This window comes from Heterodontus francisci, chromosome 3, assembly GCF_036365525.1.
Source record: "Heterodontus francisci isolate sHetFra1 chromosome 3, sHetFra1.hap1, whole genome shotgun sequence".
In the NCBI taxonomy this organism is placed as follows: Eukaryota; Metazoa; Chordata; class Chondrichthyes; order Heterodontiformes; family Heterodontidae; genus Heterodontus; species Heterodontus francisci.
Window position 1 is genome coordinate 111,750,450 of NC_090373.1, and position 23,036 is coordinate 111,773,485.

At 42.8% G+C, this 23,036-nt stretch overlaps 1 protein-coding gene and 1 non-coding gene across 2 annotated transcripts in view; both read left to right on the forward strand.

The window, feature by feature from the left end:
- The first annotated feature begins 1,134 nt into the window (after positions 1-1,134).
- Positions 1,135-1,206, forward strand: trnac-gca (transfer RNA cysteine (anticodon GCA)). The gene has a single exon. It is a non-coding gene; the product is annotated as a tRNA-Cys (tRNA).
- A 3,839-nt stretch (positions 1,207-5,045) lies between these two features.
- The window catches only part of gopc (golgi-associated PDZ and coiled-coil motif containing), a 43,198-nt gene continuing 25,207 nt past the window's right edge, over positions 5,046-23,036 (forward strand). Inside the window, exon 1 of the mRNA XM_068025514.1 lies at positions 5,046-5,474. Coding sequence (XP_067881615.1) covers positions 5,217-5,474 — 258 coding nt within the window. The 5' untranslated portion in view covers positions 5,046-5,216. The remainder of the gene's footprint in view (positions 5,475-23,036) is intronic.

Here is a 23,036-nt window from a genome sequence, read left to right on the forward strand (position 1 = left end):
CCCGGTCAATATGCCCTTCAATAGCTCCATACAGTGCGTTGTCAGTGAGGTTGTTCACTCTGCCTGCCTCTCTTCCACAGTAATTTGTACGTCTGGGTGGTCATGGAGAAGGAGAATGCGGTGTCTGTCTGCTTGAGGCCTTTCCTAACCGATGGGCACTGGAGGAACTGGAGTGCGCATTGGAACAGAAAATAACGTTGTAACTTGATATAAAAACAAGAAATGTTGGAAATACTCAGCAGGTCTGGCAGCATCTGTGGAGAGAGAAGCAAAGTTAACATTTCAGGTCAGTGACTCTTCTTCAGAACTAGCAGATCTTCATTTGTTTCTTTAAAATTATAATTTGAGGTTATTGTTTGTGTCCCTTTAAAAGGGGGCTACTATTGCTAAATTGATTTTGATTGATGAGTCAACCGAATAGGCAATCAAGAAGAGGCGCGACACTGGAGTAAATACATCCCAATTCTGTGCTAATGTTACCTGAAGTGCAGTTAGCCAAGAATTGAGATCAGCTCTACTATAGTTCCGTATCTGCTGCAGATTCGTTCCATAGGCATTTTAAATTCAATTTTAGATTGAAGGGACTGTGCAAAAATCACACCGTAGTATCTTTGTTTTCTCCAGTCAAGAGTGAGTCATACAAATAATGACAGGTCAAGGGCAATTTTATCAATAAAAGCAAAATACTGCGGATGCTGGAAATCTGAAACAAAAACAAGAAATGCTGGAACCACTCAGCAGGTCTGGCAGCATCTGACCTGCTGAGTGGTTCCAGCAATTTTATCAATGTTGCCTGAAGGTGGCAAATGAAAGCGCCAATCAAATCTGGTTTATTTTTAACAATTGTCTAAGTACAAAACTGATTAATTAAAAAAATATGTTTCACTTTGGCAGGTTTTCAAGGCACCGTTGACTGGCGCAAAACCTTTTGCACAATGTTGCAGACAGTCTGAAAACTCCCTACATTAGAGATCTGCAGCTGCCAGCGCAGGGCGACCGCCGTCTATCCGCCAGGTACGAAGATGCGCTCACTCTCGACCCTCGCTGGAACACAGCTCCCTGAACACAATGCAATGCAAGTTAGAGCAGTCATTTTATGGACTAGGAGCCTTTTCCAAGCATTGTCATCTGGAAGGGGGTATAGCTCAGTGGCAGAGCATTTGACTGCAGATCAAGAGGTCCCCGGTTCAAATCCGGGTGCCCCCTAACTAAGTATTTTTCTCAAAAGAGCCAAAGGAAGCTAAACCCCAAATTAAATTATTTTACGTACAGGCAACGATTGACTTACCTCCCCTCGTGTAAAATATAATAAAGCATAACTGCCCAGCAATATAATCTACTGATTTTAATCCCTGTCTTTGTCTTAGGCGCTCAGTCTCAGTTCATCAAACTGAGCTTCCTGTCTGTACACAAAAGAACACTAATGGTCAGACAGTTACCAAATGGACATGTCGAATAAGTGATTAAATCAGCATTTCGTCCTTGTGATTTCCAACAAGCAGGAAGGAGGCGTTGTGATAAGGCTTCTCCTCGGCCTGGCATTGCAATAATTTCTACATTTCTTTTCAAACTCGTATCAGTTTCTGGACATTGGCTTCGTACGACCGAAGAAAATAGCTTTGGAAAGGACTGGAAAAAAGCAAGAAAATACACAGCGAAACAGGAGGCTTAGAAAAATAAAGTGTTTGTTCCTTATGCAGTGCTTGTTTATGTATGGATATTACCTAGATTTAAAATAAAAATGTTGCTTGTACAATTATCAATTTTCTCAATGTGAACGTTGAATTAAGTAGCCGAAAGGTCGCAGAAAACTCCGTAGTCCTGTTTGGAAGTCCCAGCAAACTCTTGGCGACCAGTCAGTTCATTCAACAATGAATTATAATTGTGGAAGTAATAAAATAAATCCATAATTGCACATATAGATTGGAGCACTTCATCTCTCAAATGAAACAAGAAGGGCTTCCTGAACTGATGAACTGAATACTCGAGAATAATGGTACTTAAGTGTGTTTGATTCAGTCTTTGAAGATGTCTACGTGAAAGGAATAGAATCATGTAACATACTATTGGAAACAAACTACTTACATAAATTTCAGTTGTACTGCATGGTAGTCTTCTCATATGTGTGGGGGTAGGGAGAAGAATGTATAAGAAAATAAGAAATAGGAGCAGGAGGAGGCCATTCAGCCCCTTGAGCCTACACCACCATTCAATAAGATCATGGCTGATCTGATTGTGGCCTTAACTCCACTTTCCCACTGCCCCCACCCCACCCCCATAACCCTTGATTCCCTTGTTCATCAAAAATCTGCCCTGAATATTCAATGACTCAGCCTCCACTGTTCTCTGGGGAAGAGAATTCCAAAGATTAACGACCCTCTGAGAGAAGAAATTCCTCCTAATTTCCATCTTAAAGGGGAGACCCCTTATTTTGAAACGGTGCCCCCTAATTCTAGATTTCCCCATGATGGGAAACATCTTCTCAGCATCTACCCTGTCAAGCCCGGTCAGAATCTTATATGTTTCAATCAGATCACCTCTCATTCTTCTAAACTCCAAGGAGTATAGGCCCAACCTGTTCAATATTTAACTTGGTTCATTATTTTCACAAATAAACTCTCAATAAAGATTATATTATATACATCGTAATTTGTTTAGGATTCAACATCATGTCAGTCAGTCTTCTATTCTCTATCCCAAAACTTTTCGGTTCAATTGAAGCATTCAAAAGGGAATTAGACTGTTATATGAAAAGGAAGAATGCGCAGGGTTATGAGGAAAAGGCAGGGGAATGGAAATGAGTGAATTGCTCTTTCGGAGAGCTGGTGTGGACACGACGGGCTGAATGGCCTCCTTCTACACTGCAACAATTCTGTGATTTTGTGGTCCAGTCACATAAAACCAAACAGGGATTAATGCCATCTGGTGGCCAAATGTGGGCCTAATTTATTTCTGAGAAATACTCAAAGAATAAATGTTTATTTTATTATAATTATGGGCTTTCTGGTTACATGTACATTTTTATGTTTTTGCCTTTTACTATTTGCTGCAGCTTTGTGCATCAAATTTCTGTTTTATTTGTAAATAAATATGAGTTACTTTAGGCTTGTTTGAGTTTAATATACTTTATTCCAAGGTGAGTATCTGCTAATTTTATGCAAAACACATAATTCATCCAGTAAACAGGATTCTGCAAGTAGGGTAATTGTTAATGACGAGGTCACTCACCCTCGCCAAGGGAAGATTGCTGAAAAAATTGTCTCTCTAGATCATAGGAAGCAATGTCCAGTTATGTGAAGCCATTGAGAGAGAAATGCTTCAATAAAAAGCATTCACAATGCTATTAATTAACTAGCTCAAAATCATGCCTTACATCACATATACATTTCCTATTTTAAAATTAAATATTAATTAAATTAAAGCTATATTGTAGATGACATGAATATTGATCGATTTCCCTATCTTTTTGCACTCTGCTTTAGACTCAGAATCTGTGTGAAGGTGACAAATCTGAACTGGGAGCATTAATCAGATCCAATCGGGACTTGGATTTCACATGTCAAAACTGTCCAGCACAGACTAATCTGCATTAAATCAATAGCTTGCACAAAGGGCAGTGGGCTCGGTATATGGGCCACTTCAACCTAAATTCAGCACAGCACCAACATTTTAACCATTCCCTGGACTTGGACGACATGAAGGAAAGATTTTGCAGGATGATCGAAATTACAGCACAGAAGGAGGCTATTCAATCCACTATGCTGGTGCCCTCGCTTGGAATCTGAGTCATAAGATCTTAAGAAATAGGGCAGCAGTAGAACATTCGGCCCATCGAGCTTGCTCAGCCATTTAATAAAATCATGGCAGATCCTTCAATAGTCCTCCTTTTCAACAATGATCCTGTTTCCTTTTAAATAATGTTCAGATCCCTCCCTCAATAGCCCCATGGCTTAATAGCCCTTAGTTCAAGAACCTGCCTTCCCCTATAACCCAGGAGTGAAATATGTTATCAAATAAAGCCACATTGCAGACACACCTCAAAGAATCACGTGTTTTTGTGTGAACTTGTGAACATTATCCACTGTTGCTAAATTATCAGCCTGCTTATGTGAAATCTAGTACTGGATTAGCAGAAATTCCCTCCAAATAAAGATTGGAAAGACTGAAGCCATTGTCTTTGCTCCCCACTCCAAACTCCATTCCCTAGATACCAATTCCACCCCTTGTCCTGGCAACTATCTGACAGCAAAATTGGTATCATATTTGACCCCGAGATGAGCTTCCAACCACATATTCACTCAATCACAAAGACCACCTATTTCAACCTCTATAACATCAGCTGATCTGATGATAACCTCATTCATGCCTTTGTGACTTGACTATTCCAACACACTCCTGGACCGCCTCCCACAGTCTACCCTCCATAAACATGAGGCTATCCAAAACTCTTCTGCCTTTGTCCTTACTTGCATCAAGCCCCAATCACCATCATCTCTGTGTTTGCTGACTTACACTAACTCCCAATTAAGCAACACTTCAATTTTAAAATTCTCATTGTTGTTTTCAAATCCCTCGATGGCCTGGCTCCTCCCTACTTTTGTAATCACCTCCAGCCCCATGACCCTCCTCGATATCAGCACTCCTCTAATTCTGGCCTCTTGAGCATCCCTGATTTTAATCACTCCACCATTGGTTGCTATGCCTTCAGCTGCCTAGGAGCTAAGCTCGGGAATTTCCACCCTAAACCTCTCTGTCTTTCTGCCTCGTTTTCCTCCTTTAAGACACTCATTAAAACCTACCTCTTTGACTATGCTTTTAGTCATCTGACCTAATGTGCCTCTGCCATACTTCGCTTTATAATGCTCCTATGAAGCGTTCTTGGGACGCTTTATTACGTTAAAGGCGCTACTTAAATACAAGTCGTTGTTGTGACACCAGATTGTGACTGAGCAGTGAGTGAGCTGTGGGCGGGGTTTCTGACGCAGCGCTAGCCCCGCCCACTCTCTATGGTAACCGCTCGATCGTTCCCCGCTCCGTTCGGCCTGTACAGTTGTGGCAGGCGGGAGCAATCGAGCGCCGGCTCCTTGACAACCGGAACTGGAGGCGGTGCCGGTTTGAGGAAGCAGCCCGGGGCAGGCTGCGGGCTGCAGGGATCAACCGTCATCCGTCCCTTCCCTTCCTTCTCCCCACATTGCACACCCGTCCCAGCGCTGAGTATGGCCTCCTCGGCTGGGGGCCCGGCGCCGTCCTCGGCAACGGCAGCCGCGGGTCCCTCCATGTTCCGCTGGCTGGAGGTGCTGGAGAAGGAGTTTGACAAGGCCTTCGTGGATGTGGACCTACTGCTGGGGGAGATCGACCCTGATCAGTCCGAAATCACGTACGAGGGCCGCCAGAAGATGACGGCGCTCAGCTCCTGCTTCGCACAGCTGTGCCATAAGGCGCAGACCGTCTTCCAGATCAATCATAAACTGGAGGTGAGCAGTGAATTCATGTAACTGTGTGAACAGAGACCCTGCACCAGACCAACCCCTGATTGGGGATCAATATATTAACGTTGTTAGATATAGCTGGAGGGTCTAAAGGGATCAAAGGGTTTGGGGCGAAAGCAGGAACAGGTTACTGAGTTGGATGATCAGCCATGATCGTAATGAATGGCGGAGCAGGCTCGAAGGGCCGAATGGCCTACTCCTGCTCCTATTTTAATATCTCTACAGAGATTCTGCTCTGGGTCAGCCCCTGACTGGGGTTGAGCACAGTTATAGTTTGGTGGCATCTAATTGGCAGAGGTTGTTTTTCAGACTGGAAGTAGGCAGTTCAACAGGAATTCTTGTTGGGACCCCTGCTTTTATTAATATATTAATGACCTAGTCTCGGGTGTGGAGAGCACAATTTCAAAATTTGCAGATGTCACGAAACTCGGGAGTCTAGTGAATTGTGATCAACTTTAGGAGGACATAGACAGGCTGGCAGAATGGGTGGACAAGTGGCAGATGAAATTTAGTGCAGAGATGAATGCAGTGATTCATTTTGGTAAAAAGAACTAGGAGCGGCAATATAAATTATAGGGTATAATTCTAAAGGAGGCGCAGGAACAGAGGGACCTGGGGGTATATGTGCACAAATCATTGAGGGTTGCAGGGCAGGTTGAGAAAGTGGTTCATAAGGATCCTGGGCTTTATAAATAGGGGCATAGAGTACAGCAGCAAGGAAGTTATGTATAAAACACTGGTTTGGCCTCAACTGGAAAATTGTGTCCAGTTCTGGGCACCACACTTTTGGAAGGATGTTAAGGCATTCGAGAGGGTGTGGAAAAAATTCCAGGGATGAGGGAGTTCAGTTATGTGGATAGGTTGGAGAAGCTGGGGCTGTTCCCCTTGGAGAAAGGAAGAGATTGATAGAGGTGTTCAAAATCATGAGGGGTCTGGACAGAGTAGAAGGAGAGAAACTGTTCCCATTGGTGGAAAGGTCGAGAAACAGAGGACGCAGATTTAAGATGATTGACAAAAGAAGCAATGGCGATGTGAGGCAAAACTATTTTTACACTGCGAGTGGTTAGGATGTAGAATGCACTGCCTGAGGGTGTGGGGGGTTGGTGATAGCTACCTGCCTACAAGTGGTGGTAGCCAATTAAGCCCCAATACCAATCCCCCACACCCCCCAACCACCCCAAACAGCAATGTTTGAAAATGGTCAGAGGCCAGAACGTGCCAGTAAACCACAATGATGGCGGGAAATTGCGGGCTTGTCCGCCTCTGGCCCCGCTTCCGCAGCCGTTTATAAATTTGTTCCATAGTCTCTATTTTGGTATTAGTATTTGATTTGACTTGCAGTCAGCTATTGATCTGATATACAGACTCTATTTAAATATTATTTTAAACTAGCTCTCATCCCCAATCAGGGGTTGATCACGTACATAGTCTCTAATCAGATATATTTTATACCTTCCCTCACCTCCATTCAGCAGTTGATCTGCTACACAGGCAAGAACAACTAACCCAGTCCCACTCCACTGCCTTTTCCCCATAGCCTTAAAAAATTCTCTCTTCAGATAATTATCCAGTTCTCTTTTGAAGGCCTCGATTGACTCTGCCTCTACCACACCCTCAGGCAGTGCATTCTACATCTAACTGCGGCACAGTGGCGCAGTGGTTAGCACCGCAGCCTCACAGCTCCAGGGACCCGGGTTCGATTCTGGGTACTGCCTGTGTGGAGTTTGCAAGTTCTCCCTGTGTCTGCGTGGGTTTTCTCCGGGTGCTCCGGTTTCCTCCCACAAGCCAAAAGACTTGCAGGTTGATAGGTAAATTGGCCATTATAAATTGTCACTAGTATAGGTAGGTGGTAGGGAAATATAGGAACAGGTGGGGATGTTTGGTAGGAATATGGGATTAGTGTAGGATTAGTATAAATGGGTGGCTGATGTTCGGCACAGACTCGGTGGGCCGAAGGGCCTGTTTCAGTGCTGTATCTCTAATCTAAAAAAAATCTAATCTAACTGTTTTTATTTCTACAAAGTCATCTTGGTTTTCCCTTTTCCATCTTTGAAGGAGAAAGCTAAGGTGACAATATAGAGGTAAATGAAGTAAGCATATGGTAAATGAAAATTATTTCAAACAGAACTGTAAGTGTAGGTCAGATTTGAAAAAGGCAGATTTGGGACTGATGAAGTCTTCACCACACAGTGACCAGCACATAGAATTGATTTCCAAATAAGATAGTGGAGGTGAACACAATGAATTAACAACATCTTTGTTGCATTTTAATATATAATTTATGTCCTAATATGCTTCACAGAGAGCTAAAAAAGGGAGGAAAGGGTATACACAAGAAGCCAAAATCAGGAATGGAGAATTCTGGTAGGAGAAGAATTGTGTTGTTGGCCATGAAGTGATGTAAACCTGAGGATCAGAATTTAAAATTTGAGTCTTTTGGTTATTGGGAGCCATAGTTGGTTAGGGAGGATAGGGTGATGGATGTATGGGATAGGATATGGGCAGCAGAGTTTTGGATGATCTGAAGTTTATGGAAGGTGGAGGATGGGAGGCTAGGCAGGAGAGCATTGGAATAATCAAGTCTGGAAATGCCAAAGGCGTGGATGAGGGTTTCAAAAGCAACTGGATTGAGGTGGAGGTGAAAGCAGGCGATATAGAATCATAGAAGGTTTACAGCACAAAAAGAGGTCACTTGGGCCCATCTTGTCTGTGCCAGCTGAAAAACGAGCCACCCATTCTAAATCCACTTCCAGCATTTGGTCTGTAGCCCTGCCGATTACAGCACTTGAGGTGCATATCCAGACTTCTTTTGAATGAGTTGAAGATTTCTGCCTCTACTACCCTTTCAGGCAGTGAGTTCCAGACCCCCACCACCCTCTGGGTGAAAAAACTTTTCCTCATTTCCCCTCTAATCTTTCTACCAATCACTTTAAATCTACGCCCCCTAGTCACTGACCTCTCTGCTAAGGTAAATTGGCCCTTCACCTCCACTCTATCCAGGCCTCTCAAAATTTTGTGCATTTCAGTCAGATCTCCTCTTAGCCTTCTCCGTTCCAAGGAGAACAAACCCAGCCGATCCAATCTTTCCTCATGGCTGCATTTTCCAGTCCTGGCAACATCCTCGTAAATGTCCTCTGTACCCTCTCTAATGCAATTACATCCTTTCTGTAATGAGGTGCCCAGAACTTCAGACAGTACTCAAGTTGTGGCCTAACCAATGATTTATACAGTTCCAGCATAATCTTCCTGCTCTTATATTATGTATCTTGGCTAATAAAGGAAAGGATTCCATTGCCTTCTTCGCCTTATTGACCTGTCCTGCTACCTTCAGGGATCTGTGGACATTTACTCCAAGATCCTTCACTTCCTCTACACCTCTCAGTATTTTCCCATTAATTGTGCATTCATTTGCCTCGTTTGACCTCCCCAAATGCATCAACTCACACTTCTCCAGGTTGAATTCCATTTGCCACGTTTCTGCCCATCTGACCAGACCATCAATATATTCCTGCAGCCTACAGCTATCCTCCTCACTATCTACCACATGGCCAATCTTCATGTCGTCTGCAAACTTCCTGATCATGCCCCCTACATTTACGTCCAAATCGTTAATATATACCACAAAAAGCAGGGGACCCAGTACTGAGCCCTTCAGAACACCACTGGAAACAGCCCTCCAGTTGCAAAAACACCTGTCAACGATTACCCTTTGTTTCCTGCCACTGAGTCAATTTTAGAACCATAGAAAAATTATGGCACAGAAGGAGGCCATTCAGCCCATCGTGTCTGTGCTGGCTGAAAAAATCTAGCCGCCCAATGTAATCCCACCTTCCTGCACCTGATCCATAGCCTTGCCAGTTATAGCACTTCAGGTGCATGTCCTAGAACCTTTTAAAAGAATTAGGGGTTTCTACCTCCACTGTCGTTCCTGGCAGTGAATTCCAGACACCAACCAATTGTCTCAAAGGAAACAAAGGGTAGTAGTCAACGGATTGTCTGGTAGTCCTGTATCTAGTGAGGATTTGAAGATGATCCTTAGCGCATCCGCTATTTCCTCCCTGGCTTCCTTTAACAACCTGGGCTGCAATCCATCTGGCCCTGGCGATTTATCCACTTTCAAGGATGTCAGATCCTCTGGAACCTCTTTTCTCATTATGCTTATTGTATCCAATATTTCACACTCCTCCTCTTTAACTACAATGTCTACATCAGCCCCCTCCTTTGTGAAAACAGAGACAAAAAAAAAATCATTAAGAACCCTGCCCGCATCTTCTGCATCCATGCATAAGTTCCCTTGTACATCTCTGTTAGGCCCTAACCTTTCCTTAGTTATCCTCTTGCTCTTAATGTATTGATGAAACATCTTCGGGTTTTCCTTGATTTTACCTGCCAATAATTTTTCACGTCCTCTCTTTGCTTTTCTAATTTCCGTTTTTACTTCACCCCGCACTTTCTATACTCCTCTAGGCTTTCTAAAATATTAAGATTTTTGTGATCATCATAAGCTTTCTTTTTCTGCTTTAACTTGCCCTGTAAGCTTCTAGATAACCAGGGGGCTCTAGATTTGGCAGTACCACCCTTTGTCTTTGTGGGGACATGCCTACACTGTGCCTGTAGTATCTCGATTTTGATTGCCTCCCACTGGTTTGCCACTGATATTCCTTCAAGTAGCTGTATCCAGTCCACTTTCGCCAGGTCACCTCTCTGTTTCTTAAAATTTGCCTTCCCCCAATTTAGAACGTTTACTCCTGTTTTATCTTTGTCCTTTTCCATGTTTATGCTAAAACTTACTGTATTTTGATTGCTATCTCCAAAATGGTCACCCACTGTTACTTCCTCCACTTGCCCAGAATCATTACTGAAGACTAAATCTAGAATTGTGCCCCTCTCGTAGGGCTTGTTACATGCCAGCTAAAAAAAGTTCTCTTGAATGCAGTTCAAGAATTTTGTCCTCTCTGTGCCCTTCACACTGTTTGTATCCCAGTTGATATTGGGGTAGTTGAAGTCCCCAACTATTATTGCCCTATTGTTTTTGCAGTCAGAAATTTGCCTACATATTTGTTCTTCTCCCACCCTCTCACTTTTTGGGGTTCTATAGTACACTCCTAGAAGATGGCAGGATCCCCAAAGACACATTGTACAGCGAGCTCGCCACTGGTATCAGACCCACCGGCCATCCATGTCTCCGCTTTAAAGACATCTGCAAACGCGACGTGAAGTCCTGTGACATTGATCACAAGTTGTGGGAGTCAGTTGCCAGCGATCGCCAGAGCTGGCGGGCAGCCATAAAGGCGGGGCTAAAGTGCGGCGAGTCGAAGAGACTTAGCAGTTGGCAGGAAAAAAGATAGAAGTGCAAGGGGAGAGCCAACTGTGTAACAGCCCCGACAAACAATTTTTTCTGCAGCACCTGTGGAAGAGTCTGTCACTCTGGAATTGGCCTTTATAGCCACTCCAGGCACTGCTCCACAAACCACTGACCACCTCCAGGCGCTTACCCATTGTCTCTTGAGACAAGGAGGCCAAAGAGAGAAGAGATAGTACACTCCTAGTAGTGTAGCTGCCCCTTTTTTTTTTACTTCTGATCTCCACCATTACGGCCTCATTTGGAAGAAAATTTGAAATTTTGTACCCACCTTGCTGCATTTCCCTGGATCCCATGGGATTTTATTCTTTTAACTAGTTTGCCATGTGGGACCTTGTCAAAAGCTTTGCTAAAGTCCATGTAGACCACATCAACTGCACTACCCTCATCTATATTCCTTGTCACTTCTTCAAGTAATTTGATCAAGTTGGTCAGACAAGATCTTCTCAACAAATCCATGCTGACTATCCTTGATTAATCTGTGCCTATCTAACAGTTTATCCTGTCTCTCAGAATATATTCCAATAATTTGCCCACTACTGAGGTTAGACTGACTGGCCTGTAATTATTCAGTCTGTCCCTCGCTCCCTTTTTAAACAGAGGTACAATGTTAGCAGTCCTGCAATTCTCCAGCACCACACCTGTATCCAGTGAGGACTGGAAAATGATGGTCAGACCTTCTGCCATTTCCTCTCTCGCTTCTTTTAACAGCCTGGAGTACATTTCATCTGGCCCTGGTGATTTATCAACTTTCAAGGATGCTAATCCCATTAATACAACCTCTCTCCCTATGTTGATCACATCCAATACTTCACACCCCAATTCCTTAACTACAATATCTGCATTGTCCCCTTCTTTTGTGAAGACAGACGTAAAGCATTCATTAGGAACAATACCAGCATCTTTCGCCCTTACACGTAGGTTCCCTTTCTGGACTTTTATGGGCCCTACTCTTTCCTTAGTTATCCTCTTGCTCATAATGTATTGGTAAACATCTTTGGGTTCACCTTGATTTTGCTTGCCAATATTTTTTCATGCCCTCTCTTTGCTTTCCTAATTTCCTTTTTGATTTCACCCCTCCACTTTCTATACCCTCGGCTTTCTGTAGCACTGAGTTTTCTGTGTCGGGCATAAGCTTTCCTTTTCTGCCTTATCTTACCCTGTAAGCTTCTTGACATCCGTGGAGCTCTAGCTTTGACCGTCCCACCCTTTTTCTTTGTGGGAACATGTTTACTGTGAACTCCTTGAATCTCCCCTTTGAATGCCTCCCACTGTTCTGATACTGATTTATCTTCAAGTAGCTGTTTCCGGTCCACTTTTGTTAAATCACTCCTCAGCTTAGTATTCAAGATATTACCAAGGTGGGAGAAAATGTACCTTTTTAGATTTGACGAACCTGAGGGAATTGTTTGAAGAAGTGACTGAAGTAGTGGCCAGTGCTAATGGGTGTTATTTATATGGACTTCCACAGCCATTTGATAAAGTCCCTCATAAGAGACTGTTAGCTAAAATTGAAGTTCAGAAAATTGAAGGCAAATTATTGACCTGGTTAGGAAATTGACTGGGTGACAAGAGACAGAGTAGGGATATGGGCAGGTTCTCTAATTAGCAGGATGTGACTAGCGATGTCCCGCAAAGATCTGTGTGGGGACCACAAGTATTCACAATACTTATTAATGACTTAGATGATGGGATCGAAGGCTACCTAACAAAGCTTGCCGATGACACAAGATGGGCAGTATTTGAAGCAGTGTCGATGGATACATAAAATTACAAAGAGATATTAATATATGGGCAAAGCTATGACATATGGATTTCAATGTTGGCAAATGTGAGGTTGTCCATTTTTGACTTAAAAAGGACAAAACAGAGTACTTTCTAGGTGATGAGAAACTAGAAACAGTGGAAGTCCAAAGAGACCTGGGATCCATGTACCTAGATCGTTGATATGTCATGAACAGATAAAGAATATAATCAAAAAGGCTAAAGGAATGCTGGCCTTTATATCTAGCAGACTCGAATACAAGAGGGTAGAAGTTAGGCTACAGCAGTACAAAGCCCTGGTTTGACCAAACCCGGAGTACTTTGAGCCATTCTGCTTAGAAAGGATATATTGATCTTGGAGGGAGAGCAGTATTGATTTACCAGAATGATACCTGGACTCCAAGGGTTAAATTACAAGGAGAGATTACAGAAACTCTGGTTGTATTCCCTGGAATTTAGGAGAATAAAGAGTGATTTGAAAGAAATTTTCAGGCTATTAAAGGAAGCAGATCACGTCATACAAACATCTGAATTAGGAGCAGGAGTAGGCCATTTGGCCCCTTGGTGCCTGCTCCGCCATTTAATAAGATCATGGCTGACCTGATTGTGGACTCAACTTCACTTTGCCGCTTACCCCCGATACCCTTTGACTCCCTTGTTAGTCAAGAATTTATCTACCTCTGCCTTAAAAATACTCAATGAACCTGTCTCCATTGCACTCTGTGGAAGAGAGTTCCAAAGACTGACAACCCTCTGAGAGAAAAAACATTTCTCCTCATTGATCTCCGTCATAAATGGGTGACCCCTTATTCTTAAACTGTGTCTCCTAGTTCTAGTCTCTCACACAAGGGGAAACATCCCCTCAACATCCAAGCTGTTGAGTCCCCTCCACGATCTTTGGGCGGCGCAGTGGTTAGCACCGCAGCCTCACAGCTCCAGCGACCCGGGTTCGATTCTGGGTACTGCCTGTGCGGAGTTTGCAAGTTCTCCCTGTGACCGCGTGGGTTTTCGCCGGGTGCTCCAGTTTCCTCCCACAGCCAAAAGACTTGCAGGTTGGTAGGTAAATTGGCCATTATAAATTGCCCCTAGTATAGGTAGGTGGTAGGGGAATTGTGGGAATGTGGTAGGAATATGGGTTTAATGTAGGATTAGTATAAATGGGTGGTTGATGGTCGGCACAGACTCGGTGAGCCGAAGGGCCTGTTTCAGTGCTGTATCTCTTATTAAAAAAAAAATACGATCACCTCTCATTCTTCTAAACTCCAATGGATACAGACCCCACCTGTCCAACCTTTCCTCATAAGATAATCCCTGCATCCTAGGTTCAGTCGAGTGAACCTTCTCTGCACTGCTTCGAATGCATTTATATCCTTTCTCAAATAAGGAAACCAAAACTGTACACACTACTCCAGATGTGGTCTCAATAATACCCTATACAACTTTAGCAAAACATCCCTACTTTTATATTCCATTCCCCTTGCAATAAACTGCAACATTCCATTTGCCATCCTAATCATTTGCTGTATCTGCATACCAACCTTTTGCGATTTATGTACCAGGACACCCAGATCCTTCTGTACCTCAGAGTTCTGTAATCTCTCTCTATTTAAATAATATGCTGCTTTACTATTCTTCCTGCCAAAGTAGATAAGTTCACATTTTCCCATATTATACTCCATTTGCCAAATTTTTGCTCACTCACTTTATCCCTTTGCAGACGATTCTTTATGTCATCTACACAACTTACTTTCCTACCTATCTTTGTGTCATCAGCAAATTTTGCAACCATACGTTCGGTCCTTTCATCCAAATCATTGATAGAAATTGTAAATAGTTGAGGCCGCAGCACTGATCCCTGTGGCACTCCACTAGTTACAGCTTGCCAACCCAAAAAAGGTCCATTTGTCCCTACTCTTTGCTTCCTGTTAGCATGGACAAAAGGACTGGTTGGCTAATATGTCACCCCCTACACCATGAGCTCTTATTTTGCTTAGTAATCTTGTCAGATGCCTTCTGGAAATCCAAGTGCACCACATCCACAGGTTCCCCTTTATCCAGGCTGTTTGTTACTTTGTCAAAAAACTCCAATAAATTAGTCAAACATGATTTCCCTTTCATAAAACCATGTTGACTCTGCCTGATTACATTGAGATTTTCTAATTGCCCCGCTATAACCTGGTTGGCTATAGACTGGTTGGGCCTATGTTCAGGGAATAAATAGAGAACCCTCAGACCGTCCTCTTGGGGGATGGAGGTCTAGAGAGATTGGACGTCCATAGTGAAGAGGAGGCAGTTAGGGCCAAGAAACTGAAAATTGTTGAAATGACATAGGGTATCAGAAGAGTCATGGATGAATGTGGGAAGAGACTAGACCAGGGGAGAAAAAAAGAGTCAAGATCCCAGAAGGGGAGATTTGATAGAAGTGTACAAGATTTTGACATTCTTCGATAAGTTAGACAAGGAAAAAATGTTGTCATTAACTGATGGTACAAGGACTGGGGGACACAGGGACAAGAGATGCAGGGGGAATGTGAGGAAGAACACTTTTTATGCAGTGGGTGGTAATGACCAGGAACTCATTGCCCATGAGGGTGGTGGAAGCCGAAACAATCAATGATTTCAAAAGGAAATTGGTTGGGCTTTGACGGAAATAAACTTGCAAGACTACGGGGATTGAGCGGGGTAGTGGGACTGACTGGTTTGCTCTTTGGAGAGCTGGCATGGATTCGATGGGCTGAATGGCCTCCTGTGCTGTATATGACTCTAATTGTAAATTTTAAATCTGCAGTTGATAGATTTTTGTTAATCAAAGGTATCAATGGATGTGGTGCAATGGCAGCTATATGGAGTTAGTTAACAGGTCAGGCATGATCTCATTGTGGAGCAGACACAAGGGGCTAAATGGCCTACTCCTGTCCCTATATTTCTAGCCAATTTACGCACAGAAAGGACCCGCAAACAGTAATTAAGTAAATGACCAGATAATCTGTAAGCTTAATTTATGATAATATCTCAATGTTTCTATTACAGTTATGGAAATTAATCCCCGATGACTTCTATTTTGTCTGAATTGATACTGCATGAGCTCAGTCTCATTTTAGTATTTTATAGTTTAGAACTGGTTCACTTTGGTTATCAGTATTGTAGAGCAGATGATCAAGTTAAAATAATGTGGGTATAATAAAGCCAGAGAAATATATAATTTGCATTTATATTGCGCCTTTTATAACTTCAACACAGTCCAAAGCACTTTACAGCTTTTGAAGTGTAGTCAATAATGTAATATAAACATGGCAGCCATTTTGCGCACAGCACGGTCCCACAAACAGCAATGTGATAATGATCAGATAATCTGTTTTACTGACGTTGGTTCAGGGATAAATATTGTCCAGGACACCAGGGAGATCTTTCCTGTTCCTCTTTATAATAGTGCCATGGGATCTTTTACGTTCACCTTTTGTTTTAACATTTCATCTGAAAGACAACGCCTCTGGTGCAGTGCTTCCTCAATACTGCATTGGAATGTCAGTGTAGATTTTGTGTGGGACTTAGCCCTCTCACCTGGGTTGTGGGTCTACTACTGAGCCACAGATGATGGGTGCTATGTATAGTAAAGGTGATGGATGATATTTGACCTGAAAGAAAACAGAAAGACATGACAAACATCATTATTGTAATAAACCTTAATACCTCTTCACAGCAGTGAACTGTACTTTGAAGTAGATTAGGTGACACTGTTGTCTCCAGAGGCTTTGAGACCCAACTAAAGAAGTGATTTTTATGGATATTTCCCAAAACAGTTCAAAGTAGAACTTTTGCAACTGAAATAAGAGTACTTCAAGACCTTTATGACAGGCTCATCCCTGAAAGGAACAATTGAGTAGTATTTAAGATTCTTATGTTAAGATTCTTGGCATGCAGTGTTTGAAACGGTTCTATACAGTCATATGCTTTGCTCATTATGCTTCTCTATGTATTTATAACAACTTTCATTCATTGTGAATGGTGGTGGACAATTAAACAAGTAACTGGAGGAGGAGGCTCCACAAACAATCCCATCCTCCCTGATGGGGGAGCCCAGCAAGTCAGTGCAAAAGACAAGGCCAAAACTTTTCAACCATCTTCAGCCAGAAGTGCTGATTGGATAATTCATATTGGCCTCCTCCTGAGGTCCCCAGTATCATAGATGCCAGTCTTCAGCCAATTCAATTCACTCCACCTAATATCAAGAAATGACTGAAGGTACCCGATACAGCAACAGCCATGGTCCCTGACAACATCCTGGCTGTAGTACTGAAGTCTTGTGCTCCAGATCTGGCCACGCCACAAGCCAAGCTGTTCTAGCACTGCTACAATGCTGGCATCTACTCAATAATGTGGAAAATTGCCCTGATAGTTTCTGTCCACAAAAAGCAATCCACAAATCCAATCTAACCTATTATTGCCCTGTCAGTCTACTCTCAATTATCAGCCATCTGATGGAAGGTGTCATTGACGGTGCTATCAAGTGGCACTTACACAGCATTAACCTGCTCACCGATGCTCAGTTTGGGTTCTGCCAGGGGCACTTGGTGCCAAACCTCATTATAGCCTTGGTCCAAACATGGATAATGCTGAATTCCCGAGGTGATGTGAGAGTGACTGCCCTTGCCATCAAGGCTGCATTTGATTGAGTGTGGCATCCAGGAGTCTGAGCAAAATTGAAGTCAGTGGGAATCGTGGGGGCGGGGAACGGGGAAGTCTCCCATGGTTGGAGTCATACCTAACACATGGGAAGATGGTTGTGGTTGTTGAAGGCCGATCACCTCAGCCTCAGGACATCGCTACTGAGGGTAGTATCCTTCAGCAGCTTTATCAATGACCTTCATCAAAATTGGAGATGCTTGATGACTGCACATTGATCAGTCCCATTCGCGACTCCTCGGATACTGAAACAGTCCGTGCCCACATGCAGCAAGACCTCGACAACATTCAAAGTTGGGCTGATAAGTGGCAAGTGGCATTTGTGTCACACAAGTGCCAGGCAATGACCAATTCCAACAAGAGAGAACTAACTTTACTTTCAACGGCATTACCATCGCTGAATCCCCCACTGTCAACATCCTGGGGATTACCATTGACCAGATACTTAACTGGACCAGCCATATAAATACTGAGGCTACAAGAACAGGTCAGAGGCTGGGAATTCTGCAGCGATTAACTGACCTTTAGACTCCCCAAACCCTTTCCACTATCAACAAGGCACAAGTCAGGAGTGAGATGGAATACTGTCCACTTGGCTGGATGAATACGGCTCCAACAACACTCAAGAAGCTCCTCACCATTCGGGGCAAAGCAGCCCGCTTGATCAGCACCCCATCCACAAACGTTCACTCCCTCCACCACCAGCACACATGGCAGCACTGTGTACTATATACAAGATGCATTGCAGCAACTCACCAAGCCTCCTTCGACAGCACCTTCCAAATCGTGACATCTACCACCTGGAAGGAAAAGGGCAGCAGACGCATGGGAACACCACCACTTGCAAGTTCCCCTCCAAGCCACACACCATCATGACTTGCAATTATATCACCGTTTCTTCACTGTCGTTGGGTGAAAATCCTGGAACTCCATTTCTAACAGCACTGTTGGTGTACCTACACCAGATGGACTGCAGTGGTTCAAGAAGGCAGCTCACCACCACCTGCTCGAGGAAAATTAGGGAGGGGCAATAAATGCTGACCTTGCCAACAATGCTCATATTCGATGAACGAATAAAATAAATATTTGAACCAGTTGTTCTGCTTTGTGGCACACATGATTAGTCTTTTAGTAGGTTTAGTAATCTGTTATCAGTTTTGTTCCTAGCTGCATTTTGTGGAAAATACTTAAGTGGTCTTATCAATATATTAAAAGTTTCACTTGGACTGGAACAATATTGAAAAGAAATAGGCTATTGAAGTTTTGAAGTACCATGGTGCTTCTCAACATCTGGAAAATTGCATCTTGATTTTCCCCTCACTGTGGAAATAAAAATGGAAACAGTCCATTTCAGCAGGCACCGCTTTGATCAAGCATATAGTCATAGTCATTTACGGCACGGAAAAGGAGGCCATTCAGCCCATTAGATCCATGCCGGCTGTCCATGGAGCTATCTAGTCAGTTCCACTCTCCTGCTAAATCCCCGTAGCCCTGCAGGTCTGATTCTTTCAAATGGCCATCCAATTTCCTTTTGAAGTAATTGATTTGACTCCACTTCCACCACTCTTGTGGGCGGCGAGTTCCAGGTCATTACCACCTGCTGCGTAAAAATGCGCTTCCTCATATTTCCCCCTACATCTCTTATATTAAATGAAATAAGCTTGGAATCACCTGTGGTTGGGTGTGTTCCACTGATGGTGCAGTAAGTTTCTCTAGTGAGTAGCTCAGCTAGATAACCAAGGACGTTCCAGATGTGATTCCAGGTTTGTGCTTAGTTTTTTTTTGACCTTACCTTGGTTAGTAGGGGAAAATTGCCCAGGGCTGATTGTTACCAGCAACCTGTGCTGAAGCATGAATGTTAGCTGAGCAGAAGATTGAATAGCCTGCAATGTCCTGCCCCCATTGTAGATAGGCTGGCGATCAATCATGGCCTCTTTGAATCTCTCTAAAAGTGATGCTACATGATGATGCAACTGTGCTCCAGCAAACCAGCTGTGCTTGCAAGAAGAGAAAGGTGGTAAGAAAAACAAAGAAAATTGTTTTGAAGGAGTAGGTACTGCGAGCTTACTAAGATTGTGATTCCAAAATAGATTTTGGATGCAGTGCGGTAAGTAGTTATTCTGACTACCAGTCGAACCTGTGGAGCAGGCCAGTCAACCTCCTGAACAATTTACAGGGCCACCCTTTGACTTGTGTTGACAATCTCTTTGTTCTTTTGTCCATAATTGTTAAGACGTACCAATGTAAAAAAAATTATCTTAATCTCTGTAACACTGCACTTCAGCTTCCTGTTGTTGCCACACCTTTAACTTTTATGGTAGATCGATTGAAATTATTAAGGGGTGATTTGGCAGTGGCTGCAACTGGTAGCTCTTCCCAGAGGGAAATAACTCGTTGAAAAATTTAAACACACCATTTTGTAGCCCTACACTTTTGGAAGCAAACCATACCAATGGAGCTGGAGTGTGTGTGTGTATATTATTTGTATATTTTATTTATTTATAAATATATATATATATATATTTATTTATATATTATTTAAAATGAGAGAGCAGAATACTGTGGTCCAAACTGAACCAGATATGCAATTTTATGTGATTCGATACATCATTAAGGAAGATTAGTTGGTTTTCAGTTTTTGTGAATATATTAAAATGCAGGGAAATCTGTAGAAGCAGAACTTTGTTCTCAGACCCAAAGCAGCCATGTTCCTGCTTCTGCAGACATGAATGATCTTAAATTGTAACTATTTCTTGCCCTCAACGCATAAAATTGTTTGGATTTGTAATATTTTGTAAAATGAGATGTTGCTTGTTTGTGATTTTGGCAGAGCAGACAGGGAAATGGGATTGGGCAAGATTTCTTTTAATACAGTTTTAATTATGTATATGTTTACAATGCAGTCAGCAAAGAGAATATTTACTCTTTGAAAGGTTAGTGCAGCTTGGAAAAAATTGTTGATTATCTCTAGTGTCAGTGTGGATTTACTTTTAAATGAGGAAGTAGCAAAACAGATGAGATTACTGTCGTTATCTTATAAATTGATTTCTAGTAACAGGTTTCCTGCAGTGACATTGTTTTAGCCACATGCAGTAGCTTTAGTAGAAAATGTCTTACATAAACTAGCACAGTTCAGGTACATGTACTTCACATATGTCTATTTACTAAACAAACATCTACCATCATTCATTAACCAATGAAGTAAAACACAATGATCAAAACAGTTGTTACGACCAGGTGAGAAAGGTGTCTAGGTTTTTTTTTTATCATCTTCACTTGGTCTTATTGTAACAGGGTTTAATTTTAAACACATTGTGTTTTGAACTCCCCCTTTGGTGAGTCCTGGTTCACCATTTTCCAATTATAGACAAAGAAATGAGCATCAACAGGCTTTCTTAGGTTTAAAGAAGAAAAGTGAAATTTATTAAACCTTAAATTTAAACTCTAACACGGTTAATGCCAATGGATATACGGCGCACCCACGCTAGCATGCACACGCGATACACACGCGATACACACGTGCAAGACAGAAAAGAGCAGAAGAAAAATGAAATGGAGTGGTTTGAGGCAATATCAGAAGAGTTTCTTGTTCACTGTGCTTCAAGCTCACTGTAGTCCTTTTGTAAGTAGTCTTGCTATTCGTTGGGGCCCAGTATTATTCTTAAACCTTGTTCTCTACCCCAGAGGGCTGTGGAAGCTCAGTCGTTGAGTATGTTTAAAGCAGGGATTGACATATTTCTAAACACCAATGCCATTGAGGGATATGGGGATAGTGTGGGAAAAAGGCATTGAAGTAGATGATTAGCCATGATCATATTGAATGGTGGAGCAGGCTCGATGAACTGAATAGCCTATTCCTGTTCTTGTGTTCCTAGGTAGCAATTTGTGATGGTAAATGTCCGTGTTCTCAGATACCATTTTAAATCTACATGATTTCATCACTTTTTATATTTGTGTGGTTTTGCCAAGTTAAGCACATAAGATGTCATACAAAAGATTTTCTTTGAAGAGATTCTGCATTTTAAAAGTTTGGAATCCCATCTGCTCATGTTTTCTATTTCTGGGTAAACAGTCATCTTTGCAGACTTCAGAGTATGAAGTGTGGGAGGTGTAAGGAGTATGGCTATAAAATTTCTGCTGTTCTTAAGGTGCAGAGTAGTGTTTTTTTTTAATGGTTTAATGAGTCAATCCAGTATAAATCTGGAACAAGAGCTTGCATAAATCGCAACTCTAACTAAGCTTTTAATGTAATCTTGGCATCTCAGTGTCACCTTTAAAATGTCATAAACTGAGGTTCATTATTTTAAAAATCTCCTCAATTTTCTGTCCATGTTGCAGCTTTCCATGCATCATTCTCTGTTTAATAGAACAGATAGAGAACCTGCTGTCAGGGTGAATTGTTTTCCATGAAAATAAGAGCAAAATACTACAGATGCTGGAACTCTGAAATGAGAACAGATAGTGCTGGAAATACTCAGCACGTCGGGCTGCATCTGTGTAGAGAGAAACAGAGTTAACGTTTCAGGTCTGCGACCTTTCATCAGAACTAGAAAAAGTTAGAAATGTAACAGTATTTTGAGTAAGTGAAAGATGCCAGCCTTCAGCCAATTTGATTCACTCCACATGATATCAAGAAATGGTTGAAGCCACTGGACACTGCAAAGGCTATGGGGCCCTGACAACATTCCAGCAGTAGTACTGAAGACTCGTGCTCCAGAACTTGCTGCACCCCTAGCCAAGTTGTTCCAGTACAGCTACAACACTGGCATCTACCCGGCAATGTGGAAAATTGACCAGGGATGTCCTGTACACAAAAAGCAGGACAAACCCGACCCGGCCAATTACCCTGCCTCATCAGTCTACTCTTGATCATCAGTAATGTGATGGAAGGGGTCATCGAGAGTGCTATCAAGCGGCACTTACTCAGCAATAACCTGCTCAGTGACACTCAGTTTGGGTTCCGCCAGGGCCACTCAGCTCCTGACCTCATTTACAACCTTGGTTCAAACATGGACAAAAGAGCTGAACTCAAGAGGTGAGGTGAGGGTGACTGCCCTTGACATCAAGGCAGCATTTGACCGAGTTCAAGGAGTTCTAGCAAAACTGGAGTCAATGGGAATCAGGGGGAAAACTCTCTGCTGGTTGGAGTCATACCTAGCACAAAGGAAGATGGTTGTGGTTGTTGGAGGCCAATCATCTCCGCCCCAGGAAATCACTGCAGGAGTTCCTCAGGGTAGTGTCCTAGGCCCAACCATCTTCAGCTGCTTCATCAATGACCTTCCTTCAATCAGTAACGTCAGAAGTGGGGATGTTCGCTGATGGTTGCACAATGTTCAGCATCATTCATGACTCCACAGGTATTGAAGCAGTCCGAGTCCGAACGCAGCAAGACCTGGACAACATCCAGGCTTGGGCTGATAAGTGGAAAATAACATTCATGCCACACAAGTGCCAGGCAATGGCCATCTCCAACAAGAGAGAATCCAACCAATGCTTCTTGACATTCAATGGCATTACCATCGCTGAATCCCCCACTATCAACATCCTGGGGGGATACCATTGACCAGAAACTGAACTGGAGTGGCCATATATATATTGTGGCTACAAGAGCAGGTCAGAGGCTAGGAATCCTGCAGCGAGTAACTCCCCTCCTGACTCCCCAAAGCCTGTCCACCATCTACAAGGCACAAGCCAGGAGTGTGATGGAATACAGTCCACTTGTCTGGATGATGCAGCTA